The sequence below is a fragment of the Myotis yumanensis genome, unplaced genomic scaffold, assembly GCF_028538775.1.
Source record: "Myotis yumanensis isolate MYYU_CA2020_CCGP unplaced genomic scaffold, mMyoYum1.0.hap1 SCAF_2, whole genome shotgun sequence".
NCBI lineage: Eukaryota > Metazoa > Chordata > Mammalia > Chiroptera > Vespertilionidae > Myotis > Myotis yumanensis.
Window position 1 is genome coordinate 136,536,900 of NW_027223753.1, and position 12,336 is coordinate 136,549,235.

Genomic DNA, 12,336 nt, shown 5'->3' on the forward strand with positions numbered 1-12,336 from the left:
AATGGGGGGGGGGGGGGGGCGGAATGGCGAGCAGGCTTTTTGTGCGCTCAGGGAGAGCTACAGATGGGGCTTTGGCTTGACACAAATATCAGGTCCATAGTTTTACGGCCTTGCCCTTTGTCCTTCCGTCCTTCCTTGGGGGGGGGGGGGGGGGGTGCTGTAAGGAATTACGGCCTTCAGGCATTTCTATAAAATAATCACTCAAGGGGAGCATGTTTGTGCAAGGCTTCAGCTTGTAGAAAGAGCTTTCCCTTTGACATTTGTTAGATTTTGTAAGGCTCAAGCCTGGTGTTCTCCAGTTAACGCTTTCACTAACCAAAAATAGAACTCAACCTAGGGGCAGAATATAGCAACTCCAAACAGGAAAAATTAAGTCTGTCCACTAAAGTTTCCTAAAATATAAGATTTCTGCCTATGTTTAAGAGAAAGGAAAAAAAAAAAAAGTCAAATTATGGCTAAAAGCAAATTAGTTACCATCCCTTATCAACGTGAGTCATAATGCGTGGACATACAGAGGAAGAAGTTAAAGAACCACCACACTTAAAAATCGTATCCATATAATAAAAATTTCAGTACAAAGGGAAGACAGGAAATTATTTAATACCTACTATGTGCCAAACATATATACTTTTGTTACCTATTTTTTCCTCAAAACCTCTAGATGAGACAAATAGTCCTTTTGAAGATGAGATTACTAAAGCATAATGGAGGATTAATTGGCCTAAGGTCACAGAATAAGGATGAAAACATATTTTGCATATTCCATTATTACAAAGACATTTGTAAGTCAGTTCTTTTGGCTATGCAACTATATAAGGGTTTTGTTTTTTGTTAGTTTTTGCATTTCAACAGCCACCAGCCCTGGCCATGTTTCTTTTTCTTTCTTTTTTTCTTTTTTTTTTTTTCATTGTAAAAATACCAGCCACAGTTGGAAAAGTAATGAAACAAAAAGCATCCCATAATTATACACATAATGAGAAGGCTAAAAAGGGCTAATTTCAATGTAACCCTGATATTTGGGGCGCTAGCAATCTGGATTTTGCCAGCAAGTCCAGTGTACATTCTTGATAACCTATAATTAAGTCACTACCTCTTTCCCAGAAACTGGTCTTGCAGAATCTGTTACAGAGGCCATAAAACTGTGAACAGTGCACTGCCCCAGAGGGAGGGTTAGTAATACTGGCACCAGGCCAAAGCATCAGATATGGCCTGGAGACCCCCAACACCAGGCCAAAACATCTGATATGGCCTGGAGACTACCAACACCTGGGGGCCTTCTTGCAAACCCTGAAAAAAGGACCAGAAACATAATCCATATTCAAGGGATAAAGACCCCAGAAAGATATAAAAGAGAAGCCGCCTGCATGTTACTTTACTCAGATTTGGAAAGTTATTCCCTGAGTTTGCCAGCGAAAATAAACAGTGTCACTCCTTGTCTCTAAATCAGCGGTTCTCAACCTTTGGGTTGCGACCCCTTTGGGGGATCGAACGACCCTTTCACAGGGGTCGCCTAAGACCATCAGAAAACACATATATAATTACATATTGTTTTTGTGACTAATCACTACGCTTTAATTATGTTCAATTTGTAACAATGAATTTGGGGGTCACCACAACATGAAGAACTGTATTAAAGGGTCGCGGCATTAGGAAGGTTGAGAACCACTGCTCTAAAGCGTCACTTGGTTTTTCTCTGGTCTTCTGCAACAGTATAACCCTCCCCTTCCCCCATCATTACTTTTGTAAATTCTTTCTAGTCTCTTTTTTCACCCTCCATTTAATAGGCCAAATTAATTACTAATTTGGTAGTTAATTGCACTAGGTAGTTGGAGGAGGGATAAATCCTATACTTACGGTAACAACGTAGATGAGAAATGACAACTCTTTGAAGAACTTTTAAGTCAAGAACACCATTCATGGGGGGGGGGGGGGAGATTATGCCTATATAGGAAGATTAAAAGATTTACAGAAAAAAAAAATCCTAGACCTTTAAAACTATTGCATCTGTGTAACCAGGACAATCAATGGGTCCATGCTGCCTGTCACTACTTGAGCCAACTAAGCAGAGACAGGGTTGAATCATACATGAGTGTTTATTCCAGTACTGCCAGTTGTATGAGAGAGCAGCTGGTTGTCCACAAAAAGAAAAATCTGCTCTGCAGCCCCTCACAACCCAGCTGCTGATATAGGGTAGGACAAAGATTACATGGGGAAGTAGGCTGTGGTGGGGCTCCATTGTTTGGGCAACAAAGCTGTTAATCTTTCCAAGATAATAGGCAGGTCTTGAATGAGAATGGAAGGCATTCCAAGGTTGACTCCCAGGCCTCAGGGCATACAACTTCCAACCAAGATAGAATGTCCTTTCTTTAACCAGAACAAGGCAAGCATGGTTAATAGAGCATGATTAATATTTCCCATAATCATAACTAGCCCCCAATATTCTTTTTGCCCCTAACATCTGTAGTCTCCACTTTGGCAAGGATAGTAAAATGTGGAAAACGTGTATGTCAAAATATTTTCAATTGGAGGATCATGTGTTACTATAAAATCCCAGTTGCAAGCTAAGGTGGCTAACTTGAAGCACTGAGACTATTAATGTTTTTCTGACCACCTGCTGGGTTGGTTCCGGGGACTGTAATCCCCTCACAGGAGATGATGCCTCCTGGAACTCTGCAGATCAGAGCTGGGAAGCCAGGATGCAGGCATTCTTTGGCGGAACAACACCTGCGAGTTCATCTCTCTCCCAACCTACATTAACACCTTTACTTCGGCAGCATCCAGGGTCCCAGGCCTATCAGAGCCCAGAAGAGGGCGGGTGCGCAGGGCAGCGGGGCGCCTCCCGCACACACCTGGCCCCAGGGGACACAGCGCGTCCAGCGGTCGTTGCCACCACGCCGGGCCCGTGCCCGGCAACGGCGCACACTCCTCCGCGTTCAGGGCGCCGCCCGCACAGCCCGCTCCGGGCGCTGACATCCCGCAAAGACCAGGACGGAGAGCGGTGCAGCTACCGCAGGCGCCACACGCTTCCCAACAGGCTGTGCGCGCCTACAACTCCCATCGCGCCCCACGGGACCGCGCTCCCGCCTTCCTAACACTCCGGGCGGCGTTTCCGCCAGCTCTTCCAGACGCCGAGCGGGAGGACGGCGCAGGCTCGCTGTGACCGCGGAGGAAGCGTGGCTGCGGGACCGGAAGAGCCTCCGGTTGCCAGGGGAACGCCACGCGCCCAGCTTCTGCCCACGGACTGAGGCTCGGGCGCCGTGGGCGGCTACTCGTTCTCCCAACTTGTGGAGGCGGCTTTGCCCGGGACCGGGGAGCCTTCCGTGGTGGCCGAGAGAGGAAAGGCGGAGGGCCGCCCGCGGCAGATTCCGGTCCCCGGGAGGGACGAGCGAGCTCTCCCTCCCCGTCCCTCACCAGCTCCCGGGCCCGCAGGTATTTCCCCGCCGACGATTTTCGTGGCCAGCGGCGCCCACCACCTTGCCCTCGCCCGCTCCCGGCTGCATTAGGGTGGCTCTGCCCCCCGTTTTTCACTCTGTGGTTATTTTACCTTTTAAAAGGGGGGAGGGAGAAGGGCACTTCTGCGGTGGGTACTTGGGGACCCCAGAAAACTCATTCCACTAGTTTGGGCACGTTTGTGTGCTGTTTAGTGGCGGTGCTTGTTTTCGTACTGTCCAGTTGGGTGTTTTTATGTGGTGTGTGGCAAGTATAACTGAATTTTCATAATCAAAAACTGAAAGACGAGTAAAAATGTCTATTTGAGATAGAGTGTGCTGTCATTCACGCTAGAAACATTTTTTAAGGGTTAAAAAGTACAACTCATAGTGTTTTCTTTGCCTGACCACTGTCTCTGCAACTTATCTTCTAAGTTCTTAACTGTGAATAAAATCCTAATTCGTTAGGACTTCTTTGGCAACAAGTAGTCCGTTAGAAAGCAGTGTCTCGGATAACAGCCAAAAGAATTTGATTCGCTGGTGTGCAGCGGGAGGAAAACTGAGATACAAAACTGGAAAGGTAGATTGGAGCCAAATTGCGAACAACCTTAAAAGCTGTGCGTGCTAGTTTGGAATTTATTCTGAGAGCCAGTAGTTCTCAGTAGTGACTATACATCAGAAACACCGGGTGGCTTTTCAAAATGCGGATGTCTGATCCCATCTTCAGAAATACTAATCCAATAGCGTGCAGAAAACTTTCATTGTATTTCTCACTGTACACTTAGGGCATGATAAATAAATGTCGAGTAGTTTGAATTGTCTTTTTCCCCCTCCTTTCATGCACACAAGAGTCACCTTACAGAAATACATAATTACTAAGAAATAGAAGCATATGATGTGTTTATAAAGCAACTTCAATAAACGCAATTACACCTTTTAGAACAACTGACTGCTCTTTCAAATTGTATGTCACAAGCATTGGGGCCTTTGATAATCCGTGAAAAGCGGATGGAAAATCACAATCCAAGTTTCTGTGAAAAATGAATATTCAGTATCAGGCTTTTGACTATTGATGCTTTATAGTCGATGCCCAGAGGGGGATCATGAGAGAAGTCATCATGTTTTTTAAAATCGGTTCAAAATTGTATGGAAAACTATATATGTATGTCTTTATATCCGTATTTTACTACAGTAAACAACAAAGTGAATTATGGCAAATTTACTTTGAATTAAAATTGTGTGAATTGTTTTATGAGATCAAAAGGCTAGCTTAAAGTAGATCCTACAAATGCTTATCCTTAAGCTGAGATAAAAAATGAAAGAAATTTAAATCTCCACCACAAGGAGAAAAATGGATTCAGGCGGGACAAATGGAGTACCTGCCATCAACCCCATTCCTTGGGGAAGGCAGCTGGGGCTCTTCTATCAGCCCCATGCTTGGATGGGTCACTGCACCTTTTTTTCCTACACGTTACTAGAATTCCATTTTGAAACTTCTGTCCATAATGATCTCCCAAGGGTCCTAAGCAAAACTGATGCTGCAGCCTCCTTTCAAGTGCAGTTGTCTTGGAAGCCTCGTATGATTTACGTTGCTGGAGCCTCACATCCTTCGAAGTCTGACCTCATCTGGGATAAAAAGCACTGAAGGAGCTGTAAGATGACAGGCTTCTGGAACCTTAGATGGAAGTGAGAACAAATCAAATAAATGAGGTTAATATTTAGAGAACTTTAAAAATCATGGTTCAGAGAGTAATAGGAAATATTTGAAACATCGGTGTGTTATAGTTACTGCTATAGCAGTCCCTGTAGCAGTTAAGGGCTGGCAGAGAAATACATTTCTTCTCCCACTTACATAGTAATGTTTGGGTAGGCGATGGACCTGAAGGGAACACCTTTGGGAAATTTCATTTGGAAACCTGACATCTAAATTTGACAGTACCTTAGAAGGATACGAACAGGTGACCACATAGTGAGCAATATGTTATCAGCCGTTTTATTTGACTCCAAAATACTTCTGTTTGGATTTCTAATGGAGATTTATTTAAGGTTCGCATTGGAAGGATTTTTTCCCCCCAAAGAACGAATTAAACAAATGAACACGTCAGGGATGAGTTAAAGAAACTTTTACAGTATTTAAGAAAACTAGATTAAAATCTAAGATCGGTATTTACTTTCTTAAAATACTACTTAACAGGCTACTTCAGATACATTATTGTTTAAAAAAATAGATATTAAGGTTTGATAAAACTGTGTGTGTTCACGCATGTGTATATATTACACATAAACTTCTTCCTAAATGAGTTTGTAGTGGCTTTCCAGAAATAAATGTAAAAACTATGGAAAAATTAAGATAAATACAAGATGTCCAAAAAAAATGTATATACACTTAAATAGCTGATAGCTCAGTTTTGAAAATGAAATGTATTTTTAATATGCTTTTACTGATTTTTAGAGCGAGAGGAAGGGACAGGAATAGAGAGATAGAAACATCATTGAGAGAGAAACATCATTTGATTGGCTGCCTCCTGCATTCCCCCTACTGGGGATCAAGCCCACAACCTGACCAGGAATCGAACCAGTGACCTAGTGGTTCATGGGTCAGTGCTCAACCACTGAGCACACCAGCTGAGCGAAAATGAAATGTATTTTAATAAACACTGCCTTTATAATTATTCAAGGTGTGTGTAGACATTTTGGGAGGACATCCTGTATATCAGAATTCTTTGTTTCTAATAATAGGAAATGTAACCTAAACTGAATATTATCAAGCAAACAAACAAAAACATGAATTTAATATTTATTACTTCACATTCTTGCAAAATAAAACGTTGGAGCTGGCTTCAGAAAAAGATTTAGCCAGTGGGTTCAAATGATGTAGCCAGAGTCTCAATTTTTCTTTCTTTTTTTTCTTTTTCTTTTTGTTGTTGTTGTTGTTGTTAATCTTCACCCCAAGATATTTTTCCATTGATTTTTAGAGAGTGGAAGGGAAGGGGTGAGACAGAGAGAGAGAAAAGTCAATGTCAGAGACACATCGATTGGTTGCCTCATCAAGCCTGCAATCGAGGTAAGGTAACCGGAATCAAACCCGTATCCCTTCAGTCCTCCGGCTGATGCTCTCCAGTGGTTCTCAACCTTCCTAACGCCGCGACCCTTTAATACAGTTCCTCATGTTGTGGTGACCCCCAACCATAAAATTATTTTCGTTGCTACTTCATAACTGTAATTTTGCTACTGTTATGAATCGTAATGTAAATATCTGATATGCAGGATGTATTTACATTGTTCTCGACCTACAGGTTGAGAACCGCTGCTTAAGCCAAACGGGCTAGGGCCAAAAAATTTTTTTTAATCCTCACTCGATGGTATGTTTTCTATTGATTTTAGAAAGGAGAGGGAGAGGAAAAAACAGCTATGTGAGTGAGAAACATCAGTCAGTTGCCTCCCGTAGGTGCCCTGACCAGGAATTTAACACATCACCTTTCGGTGTCCGACACTCCAACCAACTGATCCACACTGGCCAGAGTTCTCTTTTTTTTTTTTTTTGTCTGCCTCCTACTTCTAAGCTTCAGCCTTAGGCTCCACATTAGAGGTGGGGAACGTCGGCCTGCAGGTTGTATAAGGTCTGCGAAATCATTTGGTCTGGGGTGAGTTAGTTAAATGTTTAGCCAAATACAGCAGGCTAATTTTTAAGTTGATAATTTTGTATGGCCCTCGAATGATGTAATAAATATCTAAATGGCCCTTGGCAGAGAAAGGTTCCCCACCCTGCCATGAACCCCATTGTCCATACATTGTTCCAAATTTCCAGAAAAGGCTGCAGATATTTTCATGTATCACAAATGGTGGACTCCACAGATACTGAGTTTAACCAGGATTTCTTCTTAAATATTACAAAATTACAGTGACAAATGTACAGCTATTTCCAGGGCATTATTCTGTGTTGCCAGGGGTTATAAGCTGCTGATCTGCATTTCAATTAAGGCTCCTTTCTGGTAATCAGCTTATACTCTGTTTACTAAATGCAAAGCTACCTTGACATGGTTTTCACATCATTGTGTCTTTATATTATTAAATATTTATATACATGCTCATATTTTCCATACTTAACGTGCCTGTGGATAATGTATTTTTTTTTCTGACTTGCAGCTGGTTTGTAAATACCTGAATCGCATTATGGGATTGCTAGACAGACTTTCAGGGTTGCTGGGCCTGAAGAAGAAGGAGGTCCATGTTCTGTGCCTTGGGCTGGATAATAGTGGCAAAACAACCATCATTAACAAACTCAAACCTTCAAATGTAAGTGTCTTTGTTCGGTGTTTTATGTGTTTTCTTCTAGAGAAAGTTAAAATGCAAAATTATTTTGCATTTTATAATGCCATTATAACTTCATGTAATCATGTTATGAAATCCTATTAACAGTAGGGGTGGGGAACTTATTAAATTAATAAGTATCAGTAAGCCATTGTTTGCAGTATTTTTTGCAGGTATATAGGTAAATCTTGATTATTTAAACTGGTATATTTTCCAAATGTCTTTTTTTCTCAAAAGATCTTCACAAATTTTCCCAGTTTACTTTCAGCTACTCTTGCTGTCTTTTTGGCTCTCTCTTTCTAAGAAGAGCAAAACAAAAGGAAAGGTGAATCATTTTTACAGGTTCTGTGGATAACTAGGCAGTTTCTCATGAGTATGGTATGCGTATCAGTAGTAATAAGCAAGATGACTTTTACGTCATTTAAGTAATAAGTGTATAAGTTTATTGTTTTAATAATTGAAAACTATATAAAGCTAGCACATTTAACACATGACGCATAAGTTACAGCTAGTTTCTGCTACATATAAAGGAAACCCACATAATAGTGGACTAAATAAAATAGAGCCTTCTTTTGCTATCATCTAAGTAAGTCCAGAGGAGGTATTCCAGGGCAGGATGGCAGATACACGGTCACGAGAGATCCAGGTACCTTCCATTTTTTTGCTCTGCTATTTTTAGTGCCTGGTTTTCATCCTCAAGATCTTCACATGGTCACTTTGGTTAACTATCATATCTCTATTCTAAGTCACAAGAAGGAGAAAAGACAGGACAATAAGCCTTCTTGGAAGAACTTACCCAGACACTCCAACTAATGACTCTTAGGCCTCAGTGGCTACTCCTCCCTGTAAATAAGGCTGGATCTTTTAAGCAGAACATATATTACTGCTTTTAAAAATAATAGGGGTCTTGTAAGTATAGAAGAAGGTGAAAGTGGATGTTGGAAGACAACCAACATTTACAGTTATAAATACTTTAATTTAGGTAAAAACTATTAGTCAATTAATTTCACTTAAACCATTAGTTGAATGAAAAGATAACATGGACTGTCCAGATAGGGCAAACATTAGGAAGCTGGTACTCTTAATGACTGAATGAGTAGAGAGTGGGGATATTGCCCCTAAATATGGTACTTAAAGGTAGACTTCATTAACTCCAAATAGTGCTTCAGGTTGGGTAGAATGACTTCTTGCTCCATTTCTTTTGCAACAGCTTCAGTTTTACTTCTATTTAGTTGGAGATTGCTTTGGAATTAAGAAAATGCCATTATTTCTTTTCTTCCGGTCATTATTCCCTACTTCTACATAGATGAGTTTGCCATTTAAAAACAACTAACCACTGGTGTATTTTCAGGTGGGAATTAGTTTGAAGTAGCTGGGATAAGAAGCTGAAAATGGATTTGGAAGGTAATATAGATGTTTTAAGGGGACTTCCCAGCTGAGTTGGGAATCATTGAGATGCTGAAATTAGGCAGAGGTCAAAAAAATAACAGCTTTATTGAAAAGGTTGATTTTGCAGGGCAAAGTTTAAGTCTGGCCAGAGGACTTGTTAACACACTCTTGAATTGAAATTTAGGCTTCCAAACTTTCAGTGTTTCCTCCTTAAGGAAGGATCTAGCTCTTCTAGGTCTACCGCATAGCTAAGAACAGGTGAGAATGCATGCTTGGGAAAAGCATGTGGCTCTCAAATGAGACAGACAGACAGACAGGCAGAACCAAGGATATTCAGTTCCATTTGACAAACTGAGCAAAGAAGTCATATTTCCCCCTCATGGGATAGGGGAGATAGAGAAACTAGGAGTGTCACTGTAATGGAGTTGTCTCTATATGGAAGCAGGGAAAAAGAGATTCTTCCCCAGTAAGGAAAAGAGCGGGTTAAAAAGCCAACATATATGGGAGTCTGTCTTCTGATCTAGGTGATTATAAGAAATTTCTCATCAGTTCTTAAGAGGAAGATATAGCATCCTATCTAATTGGAGGGGGTCCAGAATTGAATTTAGAGAACAATGGATATATGGAAAAAAAAAAAAAAAAAAGTAGAACCATACTCAACTGGCCTCAAAAGGAAATTTTTTAAAAAATTGTCTCCAATAAGTACAAAATGATGGAAACCAGAGCCACAGTTAATAGCCCCCCAATGGACCAACCCCCCAGTGTCTACTATACTCAAATACTCAATCACTATACTCAGTCACTATATTATACTCAATCACTATACTCAAATTGAGAGAAATAATATTCAAAGAACAAAATAAAAATTAGTCTGTTCCTCTATCACCCCCAAAGTATAGTGATTTCTACCCCAAAACATGGTTATTACTATAGGAATAATCTTTGATATGGATGGGAATAGCTTTCTCCCTAAACATTATTGGTCCCTTGAAGACACTTGCTCTTATTTTTTAACTTGAGAATTTATTTTCTGTGCTGTGTCAGCACAGCCAAGGGTTTGGTGAGCCTGAGGAGGGGTGGTGAAGAATTAAAGAAAAGACAGACAGCCCTAACTGGTTTGGCTCAGTGGATAGAGCATTGGCCTGCATACTCAAGAGTCCCAGGTTTGATTCCGGTCAGGGGCGTGTACCTTGGTTGCAGGCACATACCCAGTGAGGGGTGTGCAGGAGGCAGCTGATCGATGTTTCTCATCATGTTTCTAGCTCTCTATCCCTCTCCCTTCCTCTCTGTAAAAAATCAAAAATTTATATATATATATATATATATATATATATATATATATATATGAAAAGAAGGAAGGAAGGAGAAAGGAAGAAGAAAAAGAGAAGGAAGGAAGGAAGGAAGGAAGGAAGAAAAAGAGAAGGAAGGAAGGAGAAAGGAAGAAGAAAAAGAGAAGGGAGGGAGGGAGGGAGGGAGGGAGGGAGGGAGGGAGGGAGGACAAAGAGAATGTAGCTGGGGCTCAGTGGATCTCCTGTGCCTGGATGAGGCCATAGAGAAGGATCCAGCCAGCAAGCTGAGCCTTTATTTTATAGCCAGGGGTAAACAAGGTTGTGGTCACCACAGTTACAATGTTCTTGTGAGTTTCACTTGTTTTGGCAGCACTTGCAGCACCTCCCACAGCCCATTAGCTACCCAGGAAGGATCTAGGGAGAGGCATAAGGTCAAGCCTAATTATGCTAAGAGGGCTCTGCCCTCTAAGCTGGGGCTTGTTTGTGGCTCTGCCACAGGTCAATCGGAGGCATAACTCTAGAGCCGCTCCATACAATTTTCATAATTTATTCTGTCATTTCTAGAGATTTGGGGTAGAACAGGAAGGAAGCAGCATGTGCTCAATATGTCATCTTGAAATTTTCTGATATTCCCATTTTATACACCACATTAGTGAGAGCCTGCCGGAAAATCTGGATAGCCAGCCAGTGTTCTCTCTGGTGAATTATGGAACTAGCAACTATCCTTTTTCTTCAGAAAAATTGACCTCTAGTCTGAGAGCAGACTAAGTTGCTTGAAAGGGACTTCTTAAAGACCCCCAAACCTCTGTCACACAGGTATAGATACAATACTCGCTTCCTCCCTACCTTTGAACCAAAGAAGAGCCTCTTGTGAGTTTAGTCTTAGAAACATTACTTATAATAAATTAAGTGAATTATAGAAATCTTCAATACTGTATCAGAAATGTGCTACAAAAAAAATTACAAATCTCATTTTATTGGAATGTAGTCCCATATTTTTTTGTGGATAAAGTCAGTTGCTAGATAAGTAGTAAATAATTCTAGACCCAAACTGATTTCTAATATTAAGCCGTCCTAATGCTGATGTATTGTTTATATATTGAAGTTGCTGGTGTTTTCTAAACTGATGAATCGGGAGAGAAGGGGGAAATTTTAACATGTTATTCTTCTCAAGAATATGGTCTTAGCTATATTTCTTAGAGATAGATGCACTCTATAAACACATTTCTTTAAAATTCCTATTTTTTCTCCCATTCTCAACATAGCATGCTTTCATTCTACCACATCATCCAGTTTTGTATTCTTAGCATTTAAAGTAATCTGAAATTATCTAGGATTTTCAGTTGGTAACTTGTTTACTAAATTTCCTCCATAAATTTAAATTTAAATTCCATAAGAGCATGGATCTTATATTGTTTAACACTGAATCCCTAGAATATTGCTTGGCACTTAAATATAGTTTTGGACAAAGAGATTGATGGCTGATTTTTTTTTCATTTTTATTTTTAGACAGGCAAGGATGATTGCTGGCACCAAGGATACAATTTTTACTAGACTTACTGAAACTAACCAAATAGAGTCTCTCTCAGAAATCCCATTCTCTCCTTGTTGATGTTGGTCTATCCCTGGGCTGTCTCAGCCCTAAGAGGTCTTTCCCTCTTAAGTAATAATTCCTATGCTCTTTGTTGACTTCGTACCATTCCCTGTCCAATTTTGAGAATGATCAAAATTCATTTGTTCCTGGATAGAGCAGAGGAAGAGTAATGTTGGAGACTATTTTTTGAAATTCTTTAGAGGAAAATAAATCCCACTTTAATGTAGAAACATCAGCTTACATATCTCGTTCTATCCTGCTTAATTTTTGGAGTTTCTTTTTTCTAATTATCTTCCATTAGAACTTTAGAAGTAAGAAGAGGAAA

General features: G+C 40.6%; 1 protein-coding gene across 2 annotated transcripts in view; it reads left to right on the forward strand.

Annotated features, from left to right (window-relative positions):
- Positions 1 to 3,136: 3,136 nt before the first annotated feature.
- The window catches only part of ARL6 (ARF like GTPase 6), a 52,748-nt gene continuing 43,548 nt past the window's right edge, over positions 3,137 to 12,336 (forward strand). For both annotated transcript variants that reach the window (XM_070406048.1, XM_070406049.1), the window contains exons 1-2: positions 3,137 to 3,429; positions 7,575 to 7,724. In XM_070406048.1, coding sequence (XP_070262149.1) covers positions 7,602 to 7,724 — 123 coding nt within the window. In that variant the 5' untranslated portion in view covers positions 3,137 to 3,429; positions 7,575 to 7,601. The remainder of the gene's footprint in view (positions 3,430 to 7,574; positions 7,725 to 12,336) is intronic.